Source organism: Furipterus horrens, unplaced genomic scaffold (assembly GCF_987537825.1).
Source record: "Furipterus horrens unplaced genomic scaffold, mFurHor1.1.pri manual_scaffold_5, whole genome shotgun sequence".
In the NCBI taxonomy this organism is placed as follows: Eukaryota; Metazoa; Chordata; class Mammalia; order Chiroptera; family Furipteridae; genus Furipterus; species Furipterus horrens.
In genome coordinates this window covers 35,011,122-35,038,986 of record NW_028327175.1, presented here as the reverse complement: position 1 = coordinate 35,038,986, position 27,865 = coordinate 35,011,122, and the positions used below count along the sequence as shown (strand labels likewise).

The 27,865-nt window shown below is 43.5% G+C and overlaps 1 protein-coding gene across 1 annotated transcript; it reads left to right on the top strand.

The window, feature by feature from the left end:
- Positions 1–27,405, top strand: EXOC3 (exocyst complex component 3). The gene is made up of 12 exons (XM_090276274.1): positions 1–176; positions 1,991–2,210; positions 8,008–8,689; positions 10,844–10,961; positions 11,771–11,896; positions 12,926–13,026; positions 14,789–14,899; positions 14,978–15,128; positions 16,037–16,159; positions 25,326–25,487; positions 26,018–26,145; positions 26,973–27,405. Exons 1-12 carry the CDS (start codon positions 33–35, stop codon positions 27,142–27,144), a joined length of 2,238 nt encoding a protein of 745 aa, XP_090132400.1. The 5' UTR covers positions 1–32; the 3' UTR covers positions 27,145–27,405.
- The last annotated feature ends 460 nt before the right edge of the window (positions 27,406–27,865 follow it).

Here is a 27,865-nt window from a genome sequence, read left to right as displayed (position 1 = left end):
ACAGGTTCCAAGATTCCGACTGCTTTTTAATCATGAAGGAGACTGATCGGGAGGCTGTTGCAACAGCGGTCCAAAGGGTTGCTGGGATGCTTCAGCGCCCGGACCAGCTGGACAAAGTGGAGCAGTATCGCAGAAGAGAGGCCCGGAAGAAGGCCTCCGTGGAGGCCAGATTAAAGGTACGAGGCCAGAGAGGCCACAGGCACCTGCTGAAACCCCAGGCAGGACATAGTCATTTATCGTGAGTTTTAGGTTCTTAGCTTCATTATAGTAATTTTCCTAAATTAGACTTAGTGATGATCTGGAAGGAGGCAGAGCAGAGCATTACCTTTACTTAGCACATTCCTTCCAATGTATATTACCAATCAGTAAATTTATAAGTAAGATTGGGGAACTGTTGAAAACACCAAGGGAACAATCTTTTTAATCACCTGTAATTTCCACTTAACTTTTTTTTAAAAAAGATTTTATTTACTTATTTTTAGAGAGAGGGGAAGGGAGGGAGAAAGATAGGGAGAGAAACACGAATGTGTGGTTGCCTCTCATGTGCCCCCCCCCCCCCACCAACTGAGAACTTGGCCAGCAACCCAGGCATGTGCCCTGACTGGGAACTGAACCAGTGCCCCGCCCCCTACCCTCTTCCCCCTACCCCTGTCCACAGGCCAGCACTCAATGCACTGAGCCACACCAGCCAGGGCCCACTCAACTTCTTAAAAGCTCTTCTACAGAGTGCTTCCTGAGAATATTTTGTTTAGATCACTTCAGCACATGCTGTAGCAGGCTGACTGTGTGCCAGGTATTCTGCTGGCCCTGGGGTAGGAGGGAGGAGCAGAGTTAGACACATGTATTAAGAGTGTGTGAGAGTGGGGCAAGAAAGAAAACCATTCTTTTCAAGATATCTTATGATTTGGATTGGCTTTTAACTTAATGCATATGAAAAGGGGAGATTTCATTAAAATATGCACATTCAGTATAGTTATACAAATGTTAAAACCTTGGGCTGCTGTGGTTGACAGGCAGCAGAACGGTTTTGATTTGCCTTTGAGGAAGGTTAATTCTCACACCGATAGGGCAGTGAAGTCAGTTTTCCACTAGAAAAGCCTAGCATCCAGGTGAGGAATGGCAGCCTTGGTGGGACAGAATGAGGCAATTTGTACCAAGGAGGCACCCCAAAACCATGGATGGATTGAAACAGCAGTTTCATATTAATTTTAAAGAGTATGGACCTGCTGTATTTTTAGTCAGAATTTTAATCTATTCTAGAAACTTGTGGGATTAACTAAGGATTATCTATAGTGACTTAGAAACCTTGTGTAATTTAATTATTTCTAAATACAACTTAAGACTCTTGGGTTAAAAGTGTTCCTGGCCTCATTTGTGCTACCTGGTCTTTCCCTTCCCTTCCACCTCTGTCCTCTGTCATGCTCTCTCCCTTCTGACTGTACTGCTCACTGGGTGGTGTTCTGGTGGGTCCACAGAATGAGTCTGCGCCTTAAGCGTACCAGCTGTTTGCGGTGGGGCTGGCTCTCCTTGAGTGGAGTCTGTTCAGGGTGAATGGCTGGAGACCCCTCATCTCTAAGGCTGATGAGCAAGTCCTGACAGTTCTCTGCACTGAGATAAGGCCTGCTAGGAAACTGAGAGGCACCTGGGAGATCATGGGAGGGGGGGGTCCTTGTAAAGATACCATTTATGAAGTGGCCTGGGACCAGAGGCGCACCCATGGTGCCGACCATTGTCTTCAGGTGGAGGGACTGGATGAGGAGTGTTGTGAGATTTTCTCAAAAAGCTTTAAAAGGTATTGTTTTTTTCCAAGGCAGCAATGGAAAAAAGATAAAGTTCTCTTGGGAATCAGTTGGGTACTTGTTGAGTTTTACTCTCTTTTCTCTGGTTATTGACTATTCCCTGTAACTGAAATGGCATTTCTGCACTTGAGCCTCCTGGGAAGATTTGTTTGTGGCTGCCCAGCACTGCCACTGCCCACTATCTCCCCCAGGCAGCTATCCAGTCGCAGTTAGATGGGGTGCGCACAGGCCTGAGCCAGCTCCACAATGCACTGAATGACGTGAAGGACATTCAGCGGTCTTTGGGCGATGTCAGCAAGGACTGGAGACAGAGCATCAACACCATCGAGAGCCTCAAGGATGTGAAGGATGCTGTGGTGCGGCATAGCCAGCTTGCCGCCGCCGTGGAGAACCTCAAGAACATTTTCTCAGGTAGCTGGGCCAACAGCAGGGCATGTGGGCACTATGGGCATCACAGTGCAGAGTGCCATTGGTGCTTGTGCCCATGGCTCTCAGCTGGTTTTCCTTGTTCTGTGGGGGATGCACAGGTGGTCCAGCTTCTGTGCAGAGTGTTTTGTAGACCTATTTCAGAGTGAGCAGTAGGTGTGATTCCTACTTGCACAGTTAGTGTCTTATTTTGGACATTGGTGGAAATGATCAACTGAGCAAGTAAAGGCTAGTAGTTCTGTGCTTGTCAGGACAGAGGCACAGAAGTGGGGAACTAAACCACTGCTGAGTGAGCTGTGTTTACTCAGCAGTAGGGTGACAGTTGTTAGATCAGTAGACCAGCTGGGACACTGCTGAGTGCAGAAGAATAAAGATGCACCACACCCTTGAAAGGAGCTGTGGTCTGTAAGAGCAGCAGCCGTGTGAACAGGACAGAGAGGGGGTAATCATCAGAGGGAGAGCAGCAGCTCCCAGGAGGAGGAAGAGTATGCACAAGCCAGGGACTTGCAGGGCAGGTGGGGCACACTCTGGAGTCTCAGCCTTAGCTGGAACCAGCCTTGGTAGAGGCTGTGGGGCTGGTGGGGATGGTGTGGGGGCAGGAAGGTGTGGGACCGACCCTTTCAGGGTAATCTCCCAACACCTCCATAGTGGTAAGAAGAATGCTCCATGGCCTATTCAGGCAAGTGTCAGCTGTCACCTGGGTGAGCTCCCTGTTGTGTTCAGCACAGCTTCCTGCTGTGATGGGAACTCCTCATGCGCCTCCCCCCACCCCCACCCCCTGTCTCTGTCAGTTCGCCATCATCCCAGCAAGAATCCTTGGGATGGTCTGATCAGTTCTCTACCTTCGTCTCATGTCTGGTCTCAATGAGTTCTTTCTGTCTTTCCCCAAGTTCTGCTTGAGCCCTGAGTGTAACCTAGCGCAGTTCTTCCTACCTACCCACTATTGTGCATCCATAGCACAGGAGGCCTTGCTCTTGCCACCTCGTACCTTGGTGATCTGTGTCCTGTTCTCATGCCTGTGTCTGATGGCAGCACTGTTGAGTACCTGGCCCCATTGCTTCGTGCGTGTTCATCTTCCTGGAGTCATGCTCTGAGTCGTTTCTTGTGTCCCTCCATTAATGGCTCAGCACTACCGACTCCATGGTGGATGCCTAGGAAGCAGCTCCTCTTGGTGACTGTGGACCGCCTGGAATGGGAACCAAGTCCCCACACCAGGATCTCCTTCATGTCATTCAGCCAGTACTTTCCCAGTTAATTTCCTCCTCTTATAATTGCCTGTTGACTGGCAGCATTTTCTTCCACCTTGTAAAGCTAAAGCCAAATGACCAAAGTTTCTTTACTGGAAGAAGTTTATCCACAGAATTTAAAATTTTTTTATTCCCATGACGAACAAATGTGCTTATGTTGTATAAGTGTTTTTTGTTAGTAGATTTTTCCTGAGAGGATATTGTGCTGATTTGGCTCCCTCCAGACTTGTCTCTTTACCTGTAATTCAGTAGTGCCGTGCACACGTTTTTCCCCCACTTTTCAGAATTGAAAGTACATGTGATATAAAATTTACCATCTTCACCATTTTAAGTGTACAGTTTTGTGATATTAAGTGTTTTCATATTGTTGTGCTACTATCATCACCATCAATCTTTGGAACTCTTTTCATCTTACAAACTGAACCTCTTCGTACAGTGCAGTATGTCAATTATATCTCAAAACTGGAAGAAAAAACCCTGAAACTTTACCCACTGAGTGATAGCTCCCCATGGCCCCTCCTGTCAGCCCCTTACTAGTCAGAGGTCTATTTAGATTTTCAGCTTCTTCATGATTTAGTCTCAGTAGGTTGTGTCTTTCTAGTGATTTGCCATTTCATCTAGGTTATCCAATATGTTGGCCTATAGTTGTTCATGGTATTCTCTATTTCTGTGGAATTAGTAGTAATGTCCCCACTTTCATTTCTGATTTGAGAATTTGAGTCTTTTCTCTTTTTCTTAGTCCATCTAGCTAAAGAATTGTCATTCGTGATCTTTTCAAAGAAACCACATTTTGGTTTGGTTGATATTCTCTATTATTTTTCTGTTCTCTATTTTTTTTTATTTCTGCTCTAGTCATCATTATTTCCTTTCTTCAGGGTAGCTTTAGGTTTAGCTTGTTATTCTTTTTCTAGTTCCTTAAATTGTAAAGTTAGGTTGTTAATTTGAAATCTTTCTTCTTTTTCAATGTCATTGTTTATAACTATATACTCCTTTAGCACTGCTTTCCTTACAACCTGTAAGTTTGGTAAGTGTTTTTATTTTCATTTGTCCCTAAGTATTTTCTAATTTCCCTTTTGATTTTCCCTTTGACCCATTGATTAAGAGTGTGTTGTTTGCCCTGGCTGGTGTGGCTCAGTGGATTGATTGCTGGCCTGTGAACCAGGGGGTCGCCGGTTCCCAGTCAGGGCACATGCCGGGGTTGTGAGCCAGGTCCCCAGGTGAGGGAGCACATGAGAGGCAACCATGGATTGATGTTTCTCTCCATCTCTTTCTCTCTCCCTCCCTCTCTCTAAAAATAAATAAAATCTTAAAAAAAAAAAAAAAAAGTGTGCTGTTTAATTTCCTCAAATTTGTAAATTTTCATCTGTTACAGATTGCTAATTTTATCCATTGTGGTCACAGAAGATAGTTTGTGTGATTTCTATCTTTTAACATCTATTGAGATTTAATTTGTGGCCTAACCTCTGGTCTATCCTGGAAAACATCTCGTGCACTTCAGAAAAATGTGTGTACAATTGTTGTTGGGTAGTGTTCTGTATTATGTCTGTTAGATCTATTGGTTTATAGTGTTGCTTAAATACGCTGTTTTCTTACCTTCTGTCTGATTTTTCTAGCCATTGTTGTGAATGGTGTATTGAAGTCTCCAGTTATTATTAAAGAACTGTTTCTCCATTCGGTTGTCAGTTTTTGTTTCATATATGAGTATTTTCGTGGTCTCTCATTAGGTGCATAAATGTTTATTATTGTTGTAGAGCCTTGCTGGAGTGAACCTTCTATTAATGTATGCTTTTTTCTTTGTCTCTTGTAATTTTTTAAAATTTCAGTATTTCATCTGCTGTTAATATATGCACCCCTACTCTATTTTGGTGACTATTTGCATGGAATACCTTTCTGTCCTTTCATTTTCAGTCTGTGGTTTTGGATCTCAAGTCAGTTTCTTGCAGACAGTGTGTAGTTGGATTATGTGATTTTTACCAATTTTTTTCAACCTTTTAGAGAGTTTAATTACATTTTAAGTAATTACCAATAAGGAGGGACTTAATTCTGTCGTTTTCCCATTTGTTTTCTATATGTCTTAGAGCTTTTTTTATCCTTCATGTTCTGCATTATTGTCTACTTTTGTGTTTAGTGGACTTTTTGTGCTGAAACATTTTACTTCTTGTCTTTTCCTTTTGCGTATATTCTATAGTGTTTTCATTGTGATTCCCATGGGATTACATTTAACATCCTTAAATTATATAATACTCTAAATTTATGCAAGCTTTATTTCAATAACATAAAAACTCTATAACTCTATCCTCACCTCCTTTAAGTTGTTGATGTCACAGAAGTACATATTTATACATTGTGTGTCCAAAAGCATAGTTTTTTAATGTATTTGTTTCTCAAATTATATATAAAACAAAATTGGAAATTATAAACCAAAATTACAGCAATACTAGCTTTGTACTGATATTTTTATTTTCTATAAATGTATTAGTCTCTTAAATTACATAGAGTAAAAAGTAGAGTCACAAACCAAATTTACAAAAATACTTACTTTTACAATTACCCACCTATTTATCTTTGCTGAGAGTGTTATTTCTCCACTAGCTTCAAGTTAGTGTCTCGTGCCCTTTCATTTCACCTCGTAGGACTCCCTTGAGCATTTCTGGTGGTCATGAACTCCCTCAGCTGTTGTTTGGCTGGATATCTCTTAACTTCTCCTTCAGTTCCCCAGCACAGTAGTCCCTCTCTATATCGCGGTTCGCTTATTGTGGCCTCACTATAGCGCGGGATTTTTAAAATATTATATTTAATTATTTATCGCGGATTTTTCACTATATCACAGGATTTTGCTGTACTGTATACGTATATTGTTAAAGTTACATCGGTTTAAGAGTGTAGAATAAATGTAAGGTTCCTACTTTGCTGGGGGGGGGGGTGTCTAGAACGTAATACCTGCAATAAGTGAGGGAATACTGTATAGTCATGCCAGATAAAGGATTCGTAGGTAACAGTTTTTATCTTCTAACACTTTGAATATACAGCCCACTGTTCTTTGTTTCCAAAGTTTCTGATGGGAAATCTGCCTATAATCTTATTGAGAATCTCTGGTATGTAATGAGTTGTTTCTCTCTTGCTGCTTTCAAGATTCTCTCGTCATCTTTGGCTTTCAGCAGTTTGTTGATAAGGTCTTAGTATGGATATCTGAGTTTTTCCTACTTGGAGTTTGTTGAACTTTTGAATGTTTATATTCATGTACTTCATCAAATTTGAAAACTTTATTGCCATTATTCAAATAATCTCTCTTCCCCTTTATCTCCCTTTTCTTCTTCTGGGATTCCCATAGTGTGTGTGTTGGTCTGCCTGATGGTGTCCCAGAGGTCCCTTAGGCTCTGCCATGCTTCTTTAGTAATTTTTCTTTCTGTTTCTCATACTTGATCGTTTCTATTGTATCATCTTCAAGTTTACTGATTCTCTCTTCTGCCTGTTCAAATCTATCTTTGAATCCCTGAAGTAAAATTTTCATTTCAGTTATTATCCTTTTTAGCTCCTGAATTTGGGGAGGAGGTTCTTTTGATTTTTTATATCTTGATTTATATTTCCGTTTTGTTTATGTGTTCTTTTCTTAACTTTCTCCACATCTTCCTTTTGTTCTTTGAACATATTTAAAGCTTATTTTAAAGCCTTTGTTTAATAAATTTGCCACCTAGTCTTTCCCAAGGACAGTTTCTGTTGGTTTATTTTTTACTTTGAACCTTCATACTTCCCTGTATCATTGTATGCCTTGTGATTCTTTTGGTCGAACGCTAGACATTTGAATCTAATAACTAGGTAAGTTGAAATCAGTTTCTCCTCTTCCCCAAGAATACTGATTTTGTTTATTTTTTGTTTGTTTGTTTTTTTATTATTTTAGGCTGTCTGTGCTGAGGATCAGCCTGAGATGTAAACTTAAGGTCTTCCTAAGTCTTTTCTGAGCCTATGACTTTCCCTAGGCCTGTGCAATCACTTTCTAAATTCCCCTTTATATGAAGTTGCTTTTAAAAGGGAAAAGGTGAAAAAAGAAAGGGGTAAAAAGGCACTGGTCCTATAAGTCCCCTGGAAGTCACTTCACCTACTGGGGGAGGGGCTTGCAACAGTGGCACCCACCGCTGTGTCTGTACCTCTGTGATCAGAAGCAGCAATCAGCAATTAGAGCACAGATCCCCAGTATTTGGAAGTCAGGGCTCTCTTTGCATACTCTGGCTCCCGCAAGCTATATGTAAGCTGCTTTAGAAACATGTGGCAGGTGTGGTGATAGCTGGGGGACACTAGTTGCTGTTGTGCTGAGAGCTGAAATTGACCAACATTCTGTCCAAGCCTTCCCTTGGAAGTTGCAAGCCTTCCGTAGACTCTAGAGTTCCAGAATAGTTACATCAGACAGATTCTGTCAGTGCAATTGTACAGAAAGGGGGGAGACAGATTCCCGGTGCTTCTTCCTCTGCCATCTTCCCAGAATCCTGCACAGCCTTATGTGATTTTTTTATGGTGCCATCTTGTCCCTTTTTCCCCAGTGCCTGAGATTGTGAGGGAAACCCAGGACCTCATAGAGCAAGGGGCACTCCTGCAGGCCCACCGGAAGCTGATGGACTTGGAGTGCTCCCGGGATGGGCTGATGTACGAGCAGTACCGCATAGACAGTGGGAATACTCGTGACATGAGCCTCATCCACAGCTACTTTGGGAGCACACAGGGGCTCTCGGACGAGCTGGCCAAGCAGCTGTGGATGGTGCTGCAGAGGTCGCTGGTCACCGTCCGCCGTGACCCCACCTTGCTGGTGTCAGTTGTCAGGATCATCGAAAGAGAAGAGAAGATTGACAGGCGAATACTTGATCGAAAAAAGCAAACTGGCTTTGTTCCTCCGGGGAGGCCCAAGAATTGGAAGGAGAAGATGTTTGCCATCTTGGACAGAACCGTAACTACCAGAATTGAAGGCACGCAGGCAGACACCAGGGAATCTGACAAGATGTGGCTCGTTCGCCACTTAGAAATTATAAGGAAGTACGTCCTAGATGACCTCATTGTTGCCAAAAACTTGATGGTTCAGTGTTTTCCTCCCCATTATGAGATTTTCAGGAATCTCCTGAGCATGTATCACCAGGCCCTGACCACACGGATGCAGGAGCTTGCATTGGAAAACCTAGAAGCAAATGAGATTGTGAGCCTGTTGACTTGGGTCTTAAACACCTACACAAGGTAACACTAACTTTATGTCTTGTATTTTACATAGAAACCGTAACAAATATGTACCAGCCTTCTCTAAACAGCTGTCTTTTTGCTCCAGTCATGTGCTCAGCACCCAAAGGCATTATTTCCTGGTTGATGAAAGTCTTCTTTCTGTGGGAGCTTGTCCTTGAGGTCAGGGCCCGGCCTCTGGTTGGTTCAGTGCTCTTACGTTTGGGTGGTGCCTCTGCCCTTAACACCAATCCATATTGAGCAGTTCAGGGTGGGCTTTCCTGTGGTACTAAGTGCTCGCTGTGCACTAACCCACTTTCACCTCGAGGTGACGCTGAGCAGGTGGTTTCAGTGGACAGGTGAGTTCACTTGGGCCCAGGAGGTCCTTCAAAGTCACTGTGGTTGGTGAGGAGACACCCTTGCTTCTTCCCAGGTTTGGTTTGGTTTTTCTCACCAGTATGCTGGCAAGTTCAGTTATCCTTTTTGGATCTCAGCCTTGGGACTTTGTCACTTCACTAAAGAAATCAAAACGAGACGGTGGTGAAGTATTGTGAAGTTCTTTAGGATCAGCTAGCTGAGAGGAAAACACATGGTTTTGTGACTAGAAAACAGTATTAAGTATTGTAAGGACTTTTTTTTTCTTTTAGTCTTACCACTAGTGTAGATCTTAATTAAACTTATTTTAGCAGTAAGGTTTTGGGATTTTTTTATTTGTTTTGTTTTTGATAACAGCTTAGAGTAGAAAATGTGTACATTTCCATGCAGAAAAATAGAAAGAGAGGCAATATCTTACCTTTTGAAAGACAGTTCTGTGGCTGCAGCTTTGTCGCCTCCTGTGTGCTGCCCTCACACAGCCCGGGAGTCCATGGCTGCGGCTGCCCTTGACGGCTCCTCTGCAGTCACCTCTATGCAGCCATGGCCTGCTCGTGTTACCCATGAGGAAGGCACTGTGATGGTGATCTTCCTTTTGTATGTGAGGGGACGGAGGCACAGGGAGTAATATGTCCATTTCACACGGCCAGCGAGTCAAGTGGGGACCAGGGTTCAAATCTGACCCTGGGCCCTTGCCTGTGCTCCAGCCACCTGACCATGGGTGTGTGTTTGTGTGACATGCCCAGTTCTGTGTGTTGATTTTGTTTTTCACTGACTACGTTGTAAGCACTTTTCTGTCTAGGGCAGCTTCCTGTTGTCATCCCATTCCATCATATTGGACTTTATCATGGGAAGAATTGAACTGCTTTTATACTATAAACAATTTCATGCTGAGTTAAGGTTCTTGGGGGGGAAAATTATCTGAGTTAAGTAAATAGTCTTTTGACATTGGCATGATTTTATGAAATTCCTTTTTATTCAGGAAGACCTTGGATTTCTTATAGAGAGTGGACTAGTGTCATTTAAATAGATGTTTAGGGCTCTGGCCAATATGGCTCAGTTGGTTGGAGCATCATCCTGTAAAGCGAAAGGTCGCAGGTTCAATTCCTGGTAAGGGCACATACCCAGCTTGCAAGTTCAGGATGCATATGAAAAAGCAACCAACTGATATTTTTCTCTCTCTCTCTCTCTCAAAAAAAAAAAAAAAAGCAATGAAAAAATGTCCTCAGATGAGGATAAAGTAAATAAAACAAACAAACAACCACACACATTTAGGGAATATAGCATAAGGCAAATGAATTTTCTGAGCAGTTGAACCTTGGACTTTTATGAACCCAAGCACATACTCGGGTGTTAACTATTTTTTAGGAAAACTTTTTTCTGAAACTTAGTCCACATCTCTGCCTTCTTAATCATAGTAGACTGGATACAGTGATATTTTCCTTGCTGACTTGAGTTTCATTATAGATGTCATGTGTTCCCTGCAGTAGAGATTATTCTCCCATTTCATAAGACATGTCTGTTCAGCACCTCCTGTTTGCCCCTGGTCTTCCATGGGAGGCCCCATGGATGCAACAAACATCTGTCCCCCACAGGGCTTCTTTCCTAAGTGTGCCTCTAGTACCCTGTGGCATGGGCACAGGAGCTCCTTGGCCAGCACTCTTCCTGAGGCCCCACCTCCCCTCCCAACTGCCACTGGGGTTATTGGGTATTTGTGTGTGAAAAGAAATAGCAACTCTTAATTGAGAATTTCTGTTTGTTTTCCTGGTTCTTAATATTTCTCATCCCTGGGTTTTCCTTTAGCACAGAGATGATGGGAAATGTGGAATTGGCCCCGGAAGTGGATGTTAGCACCCTGGAGCCTTTGCTTTCTCCAAACGTGGTCTCTAAGCTGCTGAAGAAATACATGTCAACTCTTACTGTGAGTAGAGCAGCGTGTGGTCCCAAAACAGTCTGTATCTAGTGCCCAGACGCTGCATCGGGTCTCTGCATGTCGATTTGGAACCAGTGCCAGTGGGCAAAAGAAGGGGGTGAGACCCTGCCTTGACATGGGCCTCCTAAGAATTTACAGGCTCTGTTTCTGGGAAATGGGGTCTTGAAATGTACATCTGCCAGTTAGTTGAGGAGAGTGGCCCAGGCTCTAGTCCTGGATCTGGAGATTGTTGGGGGTATATATTCCACAGGTATGGAAACCCCGTCTCTGGTTATAGGAGTGACCCTGTTCTGTCCCCAGTAGGCTGGCAAGACCCTGGGACATCCTGCTGATGTGTCAGTGGTGCCTGGAAGCCACTTAGCACTGAGCCTGGGAATGAGAGGGTGGCAGTTAGGGCATTAAATGCTGTCCAGTGACCCTCAGGCAAGTTTCAGAGTAAGATGAGGAGGTCAGGGTCTGCTTCCTGCCTGCTCACCAGTGTTCTGACATGCGGAAGCCCACACCTTGGAGGCAGGGAGGTGGCTCTGTGCACAGGAAGTGATGGTGCTGGTGTCTGGTCTTCCATGGACAGGTCTGTCTCGATCTGTGTACTTCTGACAAACCTGGCCAAAGGTCAGTGGAGGTTGGTGGGGGCAATGCCACTGTGGAGTTGGCTCTTGGGATGGCTTTTCTGGCTTTCCCTTGTTTGGAAACAGAATTCCTAGGGTGCTGTGTTTGGTTTCTGCAGCTGCATCACTGTATCCTTGGCTCAGAGGGCATGTTCTTTTCTCCCTTCCTCTGATGCTAAACTTCCTTAGTCAAACATCACTGCCTGGCTGCGGAAAGCTCTAGAAACAGACAAGAAAGACTGGGTAAAAGAGACTGAGCCTGAAGCCGACCAAGACGGGTACTACCAGACGACACTTCCGGCCATTGTCTTCCAGGTACCATCTGTGGTTGTTGAGGTTCATTTGTGGGTAATGAATAGGGCCTGTGGGTTTTACAGATGAACACAAAGTACCTCCTTTCTTACTGAAGATAAAAAGAACCCTGCCTAGTGCCTCGGGTCCTTCTATCTCTGGAGATGACAACCTGAAGGTTATACCTGCCAAGTAGTTCTGCCGAGGGTCACTTTAGTTTTCCTAATCCTTTTGGACTTGAACCAGAACTGAATTCTGTTATTTGCATGCAGCGCTTGAATTTGAGTTTGCTTGTTTGGAGTTTCCTGATATTGTAAATGTCTTTTTAAATGCCATAGAACTGAGTCTAACCTGATGGGGTTGGGGAAGAGTCCTTTAGATTTTAATGATAATCATGCATTCTTACAGTTAATTTACTTTTTAATGCCTGGCTGCCTGCTGGTGTCCCCCAGTGTCCTTCCCTTTTTCTGTGGCCTGTGCAATTTTTTCATTTGAGTGGCTGAGAGTAGGAGGGCTGAGACCTGTTGGAATATTTATTCATATGGCACTCTGGCCTACAGATGTGAGTGCTGGAGGGGTTTTTCTCCAGGTGATCCTGTCAGTTAGCCACAGATTGGTTCTCACCCTTCCTCTATTTTGGGAAGCCAGACATCATGACAGCCCATTTGCAACAAGGACCTGGGGTGAGCTGTGACTGCTGGCTCATCTGCTGTCTTTTCAAGTTTAGTTTTCCTCAGCTCCAATATATGTCCTAATTCTTTAAAAATCCACATCACTAATCAGAGTGCAACACCCATGTCACCTCGCTGAGCCCTCATCTCCCTGTCAGCCTCCCCTTTAAGGAGATCTGCCAGTTTGCAGGTAATTAGGAAATGATTCACTTGGTTTTTTACCTGGTGAGAAAGTTGCTTAACTTTATTTTGCATGTGGTTTCATTTTTTTCTCTGAATTTGAACTGTTCTAACTACCGGTTAGCAGGTGGGGTTTTTATATAACGGGAAACCTGTGCTTTCGTGAGTTTACGTCAGAATTCATAAGTTCTCCAATTTTTAGATGTTCGAACAGAATCTTCAAGTTGCTGCTCAGATAAGTGAAGATCTGAAAACAAAGGTACTAGTTTTGTGTCTTCAGCAAATGAATTCTTTCTTAAATAGGTATGTATTTTTGCCAGTGTACTAATTTAGAAAGTATGTTTTAAAAATTAGAAGCAAAAATGTGTTGGTCCTGATATGCCTTATATTTAAAAAGAATTTAAGCCTGGGCTGACTGTAGTCACCTTCTTTTGTTATTTAGAAAGGCAGCCTTTTCTTGTTACCTCCTATTGAAGGTATTTCATGAGACCCCTGAGAACCTTGGCCTGACCTGTGACATCTCTAGCAGTGTTGTCAGTATGCCGCTGAGTGGACTTAGAGCTTCTCCTGAGACACTTACCCTGCCTGTAGTCTGAATTTCTGGGACGGGGAGGACAGCTCCAGGAGCAGTCACTCTGAATTCCTACCACTGAGAGGCACCCCCAGCAGAGCCAGTCCCGGACAGGGGCTCAGAGGGGCTGTGTCTCCAGGATACCTCCTTGCCTTGGAATTGTTCATGAGAAGATTTTCAAACCTGTGCAGGAGGAGAAAGAATGACATAAAAAACTGTTTACCCATCATCCAGTTTCAAAAGCTGTCCCTTTAAATCCACCCCTTGCCTCATCCGATCTCTCCCCTGCTCTCTCTCTGCTGAAAACTTTAAAGAAAATCCCAGGCATTGTGGAATTTCCCCTGCATTCTCTACCCTAACTACAGTGCTGTCAACCCCCACAAAAGTTGCACAATCACTCCATGGGACCATCTGACACCAAGTTTGTATTTGCGTTTTCCCAGTAGTTGCATACATATCTCTTTATAGTTACGAATTCTATATCATGTGTGGTTTTTTTGGGTTGTTGGGTCTGTGGTACAGGAGAACAGCCCTTCCCCCTCTATAAGCCATTGGCATGTGGAGAGCGCACATTGTCTTGTAGTCACCAGCATCCCCCAGTGCAGGTCTCAGATTGCCATCTGCCCACAACCACAGGTTGTCTCTAATTGCCTGTGAGAGACCCCTTATTTACTTATTGTTCTGTAAGAACCCTGCATAGGTGGTATGCGTACTTCACCTGGCAGCACATTAGGAGACGCATGTCCCTCCATCCTGCTTTGGTAGCTTGGTGCCAACAGTCAGGCCCCCAGAGTTCCCATCGGCCATCCATCTGGGGGACGTGACCTGAGTTAGTCATTTCATTAGAGGAATGAGGTGGGATTCTTCTGTAAAGAGGAAGTTTTCCTCATCTACCTCAGCTGTTTGATTACCTGAACCACACTTTGGACCTGAAGAATTTCCCTTTAATTGCCAGTTTTCATTTTGGTTCTTTTTTAAGATCTATAGTACATTGTACTGTTCTACTCTTGACATGTTTGAGGATCTTTGTAGTAAGTTAAAGAATAAAACATGCAGCCATCTCAGTTGTTTGTTTTCGTGACATCTAAAGAGTAATTTATTTTTAATTTGATTTCTTCAGAGAGTTTCAGAATGGGACATTTTATCTAATACTTGATAGTTTACCCATTGTATAAATTTCTAGGCAAATTATGTCATATAAAATACTTTCCCAATGACTCACAATCAAATGTTTGAGAATATTTGTATAATCAGATTACTGAACCCTATTTCAAAGAGTTGATATGAAATTAATTTTTAGTAATTCATTTAAAATTACCGACTTTGTTCTGTGAGTATTGAGCATCCAATTTTTTTGTTTGTTTGTTTTGTTAAAGACTCATCTGGTCAAGTGTTAGTGATGTGAACCATCTATGAGGAGTGATGTCAGCGTGGTGCTTGAAACACCTGCAGAGTATCCTCTGATAGCATTTGCTGTGGGTTGTGTGTCCTCAGATACAAAGAAGAAGCGCAGATGTACAAAGAGGAGCACCTGAGAAACCGGCAGCACCCTCACTGCTACGTCCAGTATATGATCGCCATCATCAACAACAGCCAGACCTTCAAGTAAGTGGCTGTTAGGGACAGAGACAGGCATGTGAGGATACCCAGCCGCCTCACTGAGCCTCAACTATTCCTTTGCAGAGAATCCATAGTCAGTTTAAAGAAGAAGTATTTAAAAAATGAAGTGGACGAAGGCATGTCTCTGAGCCAGCCGAGCATGGATGGGATTCTGGATGCTATCGCGAAGGAGGGCTGCAGCAGCCTGCTGGAGGAGGTCTTCTTGGACCTGGAGGTGGGGCGCTCTGCTATGCACTTGAGCTGAGTGTTCACCTGCCTTCATCCTCAGTCCCAGTTAAAGCACCAGGACTTTTCTGTGGCATGGTGTGTTCTGTGTGGCGTAGGTCTGAGTTTTGGTCCTTCTGCTACAAAACTGAATAGAGACCCCCAATAAGTATCAGTGGATTACAAACTAGAATCATGTCACAAGAAGCCTGTTACATTCATTAGCAGAATCTTGATGGCAAAGAAGTAAAAATTTAAAAATTACTCTTACTCATCAAGCTGGCAGGGATTACAAACATTGATACCACTCGTGTTGTCAAGGGCATGAACAAAGGGACGGTCTTATGTTCTGTGTAGAGTGTGAGTTGTGCAGGTTTTCGAGGACAGTTTGGAAACGGGTAATTGAGGTTTTAGTTTGCACACTTCTTGAGCAGTTCCACTTATAGGAGTTTCACCTGCAGAAGAGTACAAATTCATTGCATCATTGTTTTTCATTGCAAAATGTGAGAAATTTCAAATGCCCATCAGAATTGGGTGGGCAAATTACAGAATATTTGTATAATAGATCCATGGTGGGAAAAAAGCAGATTTATGGTTGTTTGTATGGAAAATAACAATAATAAATAATGACACAAGAATAAACTGTGTCGCATACTGACAACTGTACATCTACTTTTGCCCAACACTGTATATATAGTCATTAAAGGTGAAATGTGTACACACAGATACCTACATACCTCACAGGTATATGTGTTCTGAGTCCTGTGTGGTTCAAGTACACACTTGCAGGTCACACGCCAGTAGTACTTGCAATTACCAGGTGCTGTCACATCAGCACATCAGGCAGACTCAGCACCTCCCTCCCAATGCCAGGGTCTCAGTGTCAAGTTGATGTTTTATGTGGTCTGTGCTTTTTAGCAACATCTCAGTGAGCTGATGACAAGAAAGTGGTTGTCGGGATCGAACGCTGTGGACATCATCTGTGTCACCGTGGAAGACTATTTCAATGATTTTGCCAAAATTAAAAAGCCATATAAAAAGGTAAGAGTGTGGGGCATAGTCATTGCTGTGACCTCACCTGCATGCTGGAGCTCACATGGAATCTTGTGTAGAATTCAGTGTCAAATTCGTTCCGTGAATGGAAGTTCATAGGTGGTTTTATTAACCCAATGCAGGAGACTTCAGTGTAAAGATAAGTTAGAGGTGAAGGTGATGGGGCCTCTGAGTGAAGATCGAGAACATTCATCTAGCTTTACTGCCTCCTGACACCCCACTAAACTCACTCTGGCACAAGGCCAAAGCCCCAGAACCCTATGGGTGATGGTGGCAGTGGCCGTGGCTCTGATGAGAGGATGAGAGAAAGGGCAGAGGCCTGTCCAGATCCCCATCAGGACTCATTGGCTACTGGACTCTCCCCACTCTGCGGAGGCCCTGTGAGAACAGGGAGCTCCTGCGTTACGCGCCATCCAGTCTCCTCCAAGTCTTAACCATGAAACACCACCATGTCTTCATCCAGGGCTTAGGCATCTTTTTTTTTTTTTTTTTTTAATAATTTTTTTTTTATTTTTGGTTTTTCAATTACAGTTGTCCCCTTTTCCCCCAATTTCTCTCCGCCACCCAACCCACCCCCTCTCCCGCAATCATACCCCTCCCCGTTGTCCATGTCCATGAGTCATTTATATGGGTTCTTGACTAAACCCTTCCCTTACTTATCCCCCTTCTCTCCCTCTCCCCTCCCCCCTATTGACTGCTATTCTGCTCTTTGTTCTATTTAGTTCCTTTGTTTGTGTTGTTCTTTAGTTTCCTGTATTAGGTGATATCATATGATATTTTTCTTTCTTTACCTGACTTATTTCACTAAGCATATTCTCACTAGTTCCATCCATGTTGTTGCAAATGGCAGGAGTTCCTTCTTTCTTTCTGCTACATAGTATTCCATTGTGTAAATGTACCACAGTTTTTTGATCCACTCATCTACAGATGGGCACTTAGGTTGTTTCCAGCACTTAGCTATTGTAAACAGTGCTGCAATGAACATAGGGTTGCATAAGTTCTTTTGAATTGGTGTTTCAAGATTCTTTGGGTATAATCCTAGTAGTGGAGTCGCTGGTTCAAAAGGCAGTTCCATTTTTAATCTTTTGAGGTAATTCCATACTGTTTTCCATAGTGGCTGCACCAGTCTGCATTCCCACCAACAGTGCAGTAGGGTTCCCTTTTCTCCACACACATCCTCGCCAGCACTTGTTGTTTGTTGATTTGTTGATGATGGCCATTCTGACTGGTGTAAAATGGTATCTCATTGTGGTTTTTATTTGCATCTCCTTGATGGCTAATGATGTTGAGCATTTTTTCATGTGTCTATGGACCTTCTGTATGTCCTCTTCAGAGAAGTGTTTTTTCAGGTCCTTTGCCCATTTTTTAATTGGGTTGTTTGTTTTCTTGATGTTGAGTCGTATCAGCTCTTTGTATATTTTGGAAATCAGTCCCCTGTCTGTGATGTCTTTGGCAAATATGTTTTCCCATATGGTTGGTTTCCTTTTCATCTTGCTGATGTTTTCTTTTGCTGAGCAGAAACTCTTCAGTTTGATGTAATTCCATTTATTTTTTTCCTTTATTTCTCTTGCTTTAGGAGATGTATCCGTGAAGAAATTGTTACGTGAGATATCTGATATTTTCTTGCCTATGTTTTCCTCTAGGACTTTTATGGTGTCACGGCTTACATTTAAGTCTTTGATCCATCTTGAGTTTATTCTCATGTGTGGTGTAAGTTGGTGGTCTAGTTTCATTTTTTTGCAGGTCCCTATCCAGTTCTCCCAGCACCATTTGTTAAAGAGGCTCTTCTCACTCCATTTTATGTTCCTTCCTCCTTTATCAAATATTAGTTGACCATAGAGGCCTGGGTTTATTTCTGGACGCTCTGTTCTGTTCCACTGATCTATATGTCTGTTCTTATGCCAGTACCAGACTGTTTTGATTACAGTGGCTTTGTAGTATTGTTTGATGTCTGGTGTTGTGATTCCTCCTGCTGTGTTCTTCTGTCTCAAGATTGCTTTTGCTATTTGGGGTCTTTTTTGGTTCCATATGAATTTATGGAGTATTTGTTCTAGGTCTGAAATATGTCATTGGTATTTTAATAGGGATTGCATTGAATCTGTAAATTGCTTTGGGTAGTATGGCCATTTTGATGATGTTGATTCTTCCCATCCAAGAACATGGTATTTGCTTCCATTTATTTGTATCTTCCTTAATTTCTTTCTTCAATGTTATGTAATTTTCAGAGAACAGGTCTTTTATCTCTTTGGTTAAGTTTACTCCTAGGTACTTTATTTTTCTTGTTGCTATAGTAAATGGTATTTTCTTTTTTGTCTCTGTCTCTGCTATTTTATTGTTGGTGTACAGAAATGCCTTAGATTTCTGTATATTTATTTTGTACCCTGCTATTTTGCCAAATTCACTTATTATATCGAGTAGTCTTTTAGTGGAGTTTATAGGATTTTCTAGGTATACTATCATGTCATCTGCATATAATAAAAGTTTTACTTCCTCTTTCCCAATTTGGATGCCTTTTATTTCTTTTTCTTGTCTGATTGCTGTGGCTAGGACTTTCAACACTATGTTGAAAAGGAGTGGAGGGAGTGGACAACCTTGTCTAGTTCCTGAGTTCAGGGGGAATGCTTTCAGTTTTTGTCCATTGAGTATGATGTTGGCCTCAGGCTTCTCATATGTAGCCTTAATTATGTTAAGGTATGCTCCCTCTATTCCCATTTTGCTGAGTGTTTTCATCATAAATGGGTGTTGTACTTTATCAAATGCTTTTTCTGCATCTATTGATATGATCATGTGATTTTTGTCTTTCATTCTGTTTAGGTGATGTATTATATTTATTGATTTGCGAATATTAAACCATCCTTGCATCCCTGGAATGAAGCCCACTTGATTTTGATGTTTTGCTGGATCCTGTTTGCCAATATTTTATTGAGGATTTTAGCATCTATGTTCATCAGTGATATTGGCCTGTAGTTTTCTTTCTTTGTTGTGTCTTGACCTGGTTTGGGGATTAGGATAATACTGGCTTCATAGAAAGAGTTTGGGATTTTCCCCTCTTCTTGGATTTTTTGGAACAGTTTGAGGAGGATAGGAGTTAGTTCTTCGCTGAATGTTTTGTAGAATTCGCCTGTGAAGCCATCCGGTCCAGGGCTTTTGTGTACAGGGAGATTTTGGATTACTGTTTCAATTTCCTTTTTTGTTATTGGTCTGTTGAGACTTTCCACTTCTTCTTGATTCAGTTTTGGAAGGTTGTATGTTTCTAGAAATTTGTCCATTTGTTCTAGATTGTCAAATTTGTCATACAGTTGTCTGTAGTAATTTCTAACTATCATTTGTATTTCTGAGGTATCAGTCGTGATTTCTCCTCTTTCATTTCTGATTTTGTTTATTTGGGTCTTCTCTCTTTTTTTCTTGATTAGACTGGCTAGAGGCTTGTCGATTTTGTTTATTTTTTCGAAGAACCAGCTCCTAGTTTTGTTGATCTTTTGGATTGTTTGTTTAGTCTCTATGTCATTTAGTTCTGCTCTGATCTTGATATTTCATTCCTTCTTCTTGCCCTAGGCTTTGTTTGTTGTTGTTGTTCTAGTTCTTGTAGCTTTATGGTTAGGTTTTTTATTTGAGATTCTTCTTTTCAGATATGCCTGTATTGCTATGAACTTCCCTCTCAGGACTGCTTTTGCTGTGTCCCACAGGTTTTGGGCTGTTGTGTGCTCATTATCATTAGTTTCTAGAAATTTCTTGATTTCTTCTTTGATGTCATTGTTAACCCATTCATTATTTAATAGCATGTTATTCAATCTCCATGAATTTGGGTGTCTTTGATTTTTTTCTCTGAGGTTGATTTCTAGTTTCAAGGCATTGTGATCTGAAAAGATGCTTGATATGATTTCAATTTTCTTGAATTTGTTGACGCTTGTTTTGTGACCTATCATGTGATCTATCTTTGAAAATGTCCCATGTGCATTTGAAAAGAATGTATATTTTGCTTCTTTGGGGTGGAAAATTCTATATATATCAGTTAGATCCATGTGGTTTAGTGTGTTGTTCAATGCCTGTATATCCTTGGTGTTTCTTTGCTTTGATGATCTGTCTATTGTTGATAATGGAGTGTTGAAGTCCCCTACTATGAGTGTGTTGTTGTTGATATCCTTCTTGTGGTCTTCTAGTATTTGCTTTATGTATTTGGGTGCTCCTATGTTGGGTGCATATATGTTTATCAATGTCATATCTTCTTGATGGATTGTTCCTTTAAGTATTATGAAATGTCCTTCTTTGTCTCTTTTTATTGCCCTTGCTTTGAAATCCATTTTGTCTGATATGAGGACTGCTACCCCGGCTTTTTTTTTCCAGTCCGTTTGCTTGGAATATTTTTTTTATATCCCTTTACTTTCAGTCTGTGTAAATCTTTTGTTTTGAGGTGTGTTTCTTGTAGACAGCAAATATGTGGGTCCTGTTTTCTTATCCATTCTGTTACCCTATGTCTTTTAATTGGAGCATTTAATCCATTTACATTTAAGGTTATTATTGATGTGTATTTATTCATTGCCCTTTGTACCTCTGTTCCTCTCCTCTCTTGTTCTTTTCTTTTTTTTTCTTAGATCACACCCTTTAGCATCTCTTGCAATGCTGGTTTGGTGGAAATGTATTCTTTCAGTCTTCCTTTGTCTGAGAAACTCCTTATTTCACCTTCTATTTTGAATAAGAGCCTTGCTGGGTACAGTATTCTTGGTTGTAGGCTTTTGTTTTTCATTGCTTGAAATATTTTTGACCATTCCCTTCTGGCTTGTAATGTTTCTGTTGAGAAATCAGTTGATAGCCTTATCGGAGCTCCCTTGTATGTTATTTGCTGTTTTTCTCTTGCTGCTTTCAGGATTCTCTCTTTGTCTTGGAATGTTGCCATTTTAATTATGATGTGCCTTGGAGTGGGTTTTTGGGGGTTCCTCTTCGTTGGAACTCTCTGTGCTTCCTGAACTTGTATAATTTTTTCTCTCATCAGGTTCGGAAAATTTTCTGTCACTATTTCTCCTATCAGTTTTTCAATTCCATGGTCCTTTTCTTCTCCCTCTCTAATTCCTATGATCCTGATATTATTTCTTTTCATGCTATCCTGTAATTCCCTTACATCTTGTTCATATTTTTTCAATCTTTTTTCATTTTGCTGAATTGTCTGGGAGTTTTTCTCTACATTATCTTCTAACTTACTAATCCGATCCTCTGCTTCGTTTAGTCTGCTTTTGACTGATTCTACTGTGTTTTTCAGTTCAGAGATTGAATTCTTAAGTTCTTCCTGGTTCTTGTTAACAGTTTCTATGTCTTTTTTTATGCTGGTGTAGTTCTCTGCAAATTCCCTGTAATTTTCTTGGAGCTGCTGGTAACTTCCTTGGAGGTTGTCATAGTTGATTTTAAGGATGTCGAGTATATTGAGCTTCTTTACCACCATTGTTTTGAATTCCATATCTGACATTTGGGCTATGTCTATTTCATCTATCTCTCTTTCTGAGGATTCCTCTTTTCTCTTCATTGAGGGGTTATTTTTGTGTCTTACCATGTTGGATTCTTTTTGTTTCTTTTTATTTATTTGTTTTTTGGGGGGGGGCGGTGTAGTCTGCTTTGACTTCCTTCCTTTGTGGTGTGAGATTCTTTATCTGAGATCTGGGGGTTTCAGTGGTGCAGTCTCTTTGATATCCTGAGCCTGATGTTCTTGAGTTACCCTTTATGTCGTTTGTTTATGCTGTTTGGTTATATTTCAGATGTTCTTTGGTAGGATCTTCCTTCTGGCTAGTTGGTTGAGAGTCACTCTATCCGCTTTGTCTTGAGTTCTTTTGTGGATATGCTGTTAAAAACAAACACACAGCCCAGGCAGGAGACCCACACCCTCAAAAAGTATCCCCCACTCTATCCCACTATCGTCAGCCAACGAGCCCGTATTAATATAAATGTAAAGAGATTAGAGCTTTTATACTATAAGAAGGATAGATAAGAGTTGTTTTGGGGGAGGAAAAATATAATTTTTGATAGAGGGGGTGATAGATTAATAATAGTTGAGACTGTGCAAGCCAGTAGGTAATATTTACATTGTATGTTAATAAAAATAGAAAAAAAGGATGGAAAAATGCATAATATAGTGAGAAAGTGGGATTGTATTGTATTGGGTTTATATAGTAATTATATTCTATTATTTAGAGTGATAGGGGGGCTAAACTAGACACACAAATGAATAAACAATGATTAAAGAGAAAGGATGAGAAGGAGAGGTTATATGCAACACGTTAGAGATAAAGTTTGTTGTTCTTTTTGGAAGGGGAGGAAAACCTCCCCCCAAAAAACCCAAGAAAAGAGAAGAAAGAAAAGAAGAAATAAAGAAGGAAAGAAAAGAAAGAATATAGGAGAAAGAAAGAGAAGAAAGAGAGAAAACAACAATTGAAAAAAAAAAACACAAAAAAACCAAGAAAAGAGAAGAAAGATAAGAATAAGGAAAGAAAGAAAGAAAAGAAAGAATAAAGAAGAAAGAAAGAAAGAAGAAAGAGAGAAAAAAATTGGAAAAAAAAAAAAAGCGATGTTTTTACTCCGTTTTAGCCTTGGTGTGTTGCCTTTTTCTGCGTTCGCGGTGTGGCGGTTCAGAGGTTCTTGTTTCTTGCAGCACTGGTGCGCGCCCGCGGTTACCGGCAGGGCGCGCTCCCTTGCTGCCCGCTGGAGCCAGTTGAGGTGCCCTTGCGCGCGAGCCCCTGCACGGGTGGAGCGGCCGAGAGCTTGCCCCACGATTGGCGCGTATTGTTGCGGGGCCGAGGTGTCCCTGCGCGTGTCCCTGCACGGGCTGGGCGGCGGAGAACTTGCCCCGCGATTGGCACCTATTGTTGCCGGGCGGAGGTGTTTCTGTGTTTGCGCGGAAGTGTCCCTGCGCGCGTCCCTGCATGGGCGGGGCGGCCGAGAGCTTGCCCCATGATTGGTGCCTATTGTTGCCGGGCCCAGGTGTCCCTGCTCGTGTCCCTGCAGGCATCTTTTTCATATGCACCAAGCCTTGTGTAGTTTTTTCTGTTGTTATTAAAAGTTTAATTTGGCTCTGACTGGCATGGCTTATTGAATTGGGCATCATCCCATAGAGCAAAAGGTTTCGATTCCTGGTCAGGGCACATGCCTGGGTTGCGGGCTAGGTCCCTAGATGGGGGCGTGCGTGCGAGAGGCAAACTGATCACTGTTTCTCCCGCCCATCAGTGTTTCTCTCCCTCTTTTTCCCTCCCTTCCCCTCTTTCTCAAAATAAATAAAAAATTTTTAAAGTCTAATTTATAAAATCAGGCTTTCTAACTTTTTGATTTACAGTAATTAAGTGCTTTTGATATGTAGACCTCATATCCAGACACCTTATAAAACTCATTGTTTCTAGGATTTGTCTCCACATCTTTTCATGTCTCTAGGCAGACAGGTGTTTTATCTATGAATAGTGATATTGTATGTTTTCATTTCTGGTCCTTATAGCTTTTTTGTCTTCTCCATGTCTTACTGTACTGGACACCCAGCCCAGTGGGCATACATGTCTAATTCTAAATTTTAAAGGAAGTTTTTCTAACTGCTATTAAAAGTAATACTTGTGCCCTGGCTGGTGTGGCTCAGTGGATTGAGCACTGGCCTTTGAAACAAAGGGTCACCGGTTCAATCCCAGTCGGGGTACATGCCTGGATTGTGGGCCAGGTCCCCGAGTTGAGGGCACATGAGAGGCAACCACACATAGATGTTTCTCTCCCCCTGCCTACCCCTCTCTTTAAAAATAAATGGATAAAATCTTAAAAAAAAAAAAAAAAAATTGCAGGGAAACCCAGGTGTTTTAAGGCCACCTGACTGATAGGGACCTTCACAGCTGTCAGGAGCCTCTGGTGTTTAGACTAAGGTCAAATTGTAATTTCTTGTTGCTTGCACAGTTTTTAGTTCTACTTTTTATTTATTTAAACGTTTTTTATGTTGATTTAACAGTTGATGTCTGGGGTCTGTGTGTGGAGTCCTCAGGCTAGGAGCTTGTCTCCGCAAACTCCTAGTCTTAGGCACTTGTCTCCTGGTATGATTGATGCTCATGCCTAAAGGGAGGACGAATGTCCGCTCTTCCCGAGAGCCTGGGCTGTTGGACTGGCACACAGTCCTTTGAGCCTGGTCTCGGCCACAACCCCACACAGGTGCTGGGTGCTATGTTACTTACCTTGTTTTGGGTCCTTAGGGTTCCCCTCTTCAGCCATAGGGAGCAGAACATCCAGCCTCTGCAAGTAGACACAGCTTCTGGTTTGGTTCGGGCCTGTGATGCCACTCATCATGCCAGTGCAGTTTTATTTACATATTTGCGGGACAACTGCCTGGTACCCATGTGCCACTAGGAGTGGGCTTGGCGGGAGCTGGGGTCTATGTTGTGTCCACACGTGTTACGGAGAGAACCATGGCCTTCTCTGAAACATCCTCAAATGGACGGACTTGGACTTTCTCCTTCCTCTGAAGCCCTGTCACCATGTTCACAGACTAGCCATTAAACAGCCTTCTGTGGATGAGGCATGATGCGTGTGCTTGTTACACATCTCTCCTGTGGAGCCTGGCCTCTTGTGAGGGCTGGAGCCGGGGGCCTGGCCCGGGGTCCCCAGTTTTCCTCTGCCCTTGGAGCGGAGTGCTCTGAGACACATGCAGGATGGGGCAGCAAGAGGAGCTGACTGGAGTTCCCAGAGGGGTAGGCATGAGGCCCTGTGAAGGGGTCTGGGGAAAGCGCATGCTACGCTGGCGCACCTTGCGGGAAGCTGTCCTGCAGTGATGTCTGCTGCTAGAAAGATGTGTTGCATGAGCCTGCAGGCAGGCCTTGTATGGGGACCTTTTTCTGTTTGCCCTCTGGAGGGGACCATCAGCATCTGCGGCTCAGGGTCAGCTCTGCGGGCACCCACCTGCACGGCTCCTGTTTGTACTGCACCGTGCCTATGTGATTCCCTTTCACCACTGGATTTTAGGGAAACAGAGTGAATATTGCTATGATTTCCTAAAGTAAAATTTATAATTAAAAGTCACAGATGTGCTTATTTACGTAATATATTTACTCTGAAGTCCTGCCGTTTGTATTGATGGGAAACGGGAAGGAATGTGCTCTCTTCACATGTCGACCTAGATTTAAATGGAAGCCCGCATGTCTCTGCCCCTCAGCGGATGACGGCCGAGGCACACCGGCGCGTGGTGGTGGAGTACCTGCGGGCTGTCATGCAGAAGCGCATCTCCTTCCGTGGGCCTGAGGAGCGCAAGGAGGGAGCTGAAAGGATGGTCCGTGAGGCTGAGCAGCTGCGCTTCCTGTTCCGCAAGCTGGCGTCTGTGAGTACCATCTCCTCATGCCCTTTCAGGGTTACTGTCAATAATAAGTATCGCCGTGGCTTCTTCTCTAGTTTTCACCCATAGGACTTTTAGGACAGTTGATTGGAATCAGTCATGTCAGGAACCAAGTGGCTAATTCTTTCTTCCTTTGTAAACAGGAGAATCCGTGTACAGATCTGTCTGACCTGTGGTTGAGACACATGTCCTCAGGGCAGGTAGCTTCTAGACTTCTGGTGGCAGCACATAACCAGACTTCAGCTCTGAGACAGAATGCTCACATGTCCCTTCCTTGAAGAGGGGTTGAGCTGATTTCATGACCCTCCCAGACCCCCAACCCCATCTCTGTGCCAAGTGTTCCCGTGGGAACAACCCCCTGTGGGAACCTGTCTTGATGTTTATGTGAGAGGAGGGAACAGGCTGGCCAGCAAGGCCTCCTCAGCCAGAGGGAAGGTTTGAGAGACTCCAGCCTGTGTCCAGCTTGAGGCATGGTGCTGCTGTGTGCTACTCACGGCCACCACACTCGCTTCTAGGGATTTGGCGAAGAAGTGGATGGGTACTGCGACACGATCATCGCCATTGCAGAAGTGATTAAGCTGACAGATCCGTCCCTGCTCTACCTGGAAGTCTCAACTCTGGTCAGCAAATACCCAGATATCAGGTAATGGCCTCCTGTCTCAGCTGGAACTTGGGGAGCAGAGCAGCAGGATCATGGTTCCCAGGCTTTAGGTGAGGCTCTGAGGGGTGATAGTATGGCAGCTCCAGGCTCCTTCGAAGGTGAGCTGTGCCGACAACAGCTGCAGGCAGACTGGGCTTCTGAGAATGACAGCGGACATGCCCGCATTTCATGTGCCCTCCTGCAGCACTGTGGTGGTTTTGTGTACCTCCCAAATGTCAGAGTTGGGGTGGGCCAGGCTGGGACTCAATTTAGGTGGGAAAGTGGCTGAGCAGAGTGGTTTTAGGAAGCGTATGATATGCTTGTGGTGGATTCAGAAAAGGGAGCCTGTGTGCCATTGCTTGGCCAGGGCACCCTCCAGCCTTCATGGGATAAGGAGCCTGCCCACAGAGCTGGCTGCAGGCTCCCACCAGTCTTTGTGAACACACCCAGGTCCCCTCCCAGGCATGTTTTCTTCCTGCTGTTGCTCTGGGCTTGCTTCAAGCAGGAAGAACCAGTGGTCCTGTTCTCTCCAGGGTCGTCCCGCTCTAGTTAGTCTTTTAAACAAAAATTTAGAAAAACAACCTTTAAAAAACTTTACAATTGTAAACTGAAAAAAAAAAACCACATTATGATATGAAAACTTGGACTTCTCTCCTTCTGACATGACAAGGGAGACATACCTTTCACTTTCAGCTGTTGACCCCATTCTGGGGACCCTCAGTGTCAGCTGAGCTGCAGCAGGGGGTGGGGAGCTCAAGTAAGGCTCGAGGTGAGCGGCTCAGTGCATCTTCCCATGCACCCCTGCCATCCCCCCTCTCCCCCACTTCCAGAGACGACCACATCGGCGCTCTGCTGGCCATGCGAGGGGATACCAGCCGGGACATGAAGCAGACCATCATCGAGACACTGGAGCAGGGCTCCACGCAGGCAAATCCAAACTACGTGCCCATCTTCAAGGAAATCATAGTTCCCAGTCTGAATGTGGCCAAGCTCCTGAAGTAGCCTTTCCATTTTCAGCCTGTATCTGGTCCTGCATGTATCACCCCACAGGTGACAGCCAGTGACTCATAGTGCCGAGCCCAAGGCTTCCTGAGGGACAGGTGCTCTGGTGGTGACTTCTGGCTCTCTCATCTTGTTGTGGACAAGCTTTGTGAGCAGGGTCCTGGCTGACTCTTCTTGTTTGCCTCTCAGTCCCACTCCATTCTGTAGTCTCAGGACTTCTGATGCCGCTGTTCAATAAAAGGAAACACTGTGGGAAGATTAGTTTCCCAGCTTGGAGGTTTTCTTACTAGCGGTGACTGCAATGGGTCCAGATGCAGCATCTGAAGGCCACCTCATCCCTTACCAGCTGTGGACGGGGGTCCGACTGGCATCCCTTTGGCCCGCTGCCCTGCACCTGCATAGGCAGCAGCCCTGGGCTTTTCAGACTTATGGGCCCTGCATATTCCAGACACGGGGTCCCTGAGACCCTCTTTCTGTCATTCAGCCATCTCTCTTTGGTTGCCTTTAGCAGTAGCTTCATTTTATACGTTAATCTTCATACCAGGCCCAGGGGAAGTTCCACCGAGGATACACAGTGACCTCCGGCATGAGCCTCCCCAGCCTCACACTGCCATCCCAGTGAGCGGAATTCTTAGATGACGGTGCTCTGTTTTAACGTCACACTGCTGACTAAAGTGGGAAGCAGAGACGTTTGCCCCTGCTCCTCTGTCACAGGTTCCCT

Bases quoted from the DNA above. Each gene is read 5' to 3' on its own strand.
- EXOC3 (XM_090276274.1), top strand. From the start codon at position 33: ATGAAGGAGACTGATCGGGAGGCTGTTGCAACAGCGGTCCAAAGGGTT. The intron at 13,027-14,788 runs GTATGTATTTTT...GTGTGTCCTCAG, and splicing joins ATGAATTCTTTCTTAAATAG to ATACAAAGAAGAAGCGCAGA. The intron at 14,900-14,977 runs GTAAGTGGCTGT...ATTCCTTTGCAG, and splicing joins AACAACAGCCAGACCTTCAA to AGAATCCATAGTCAGTTTAA.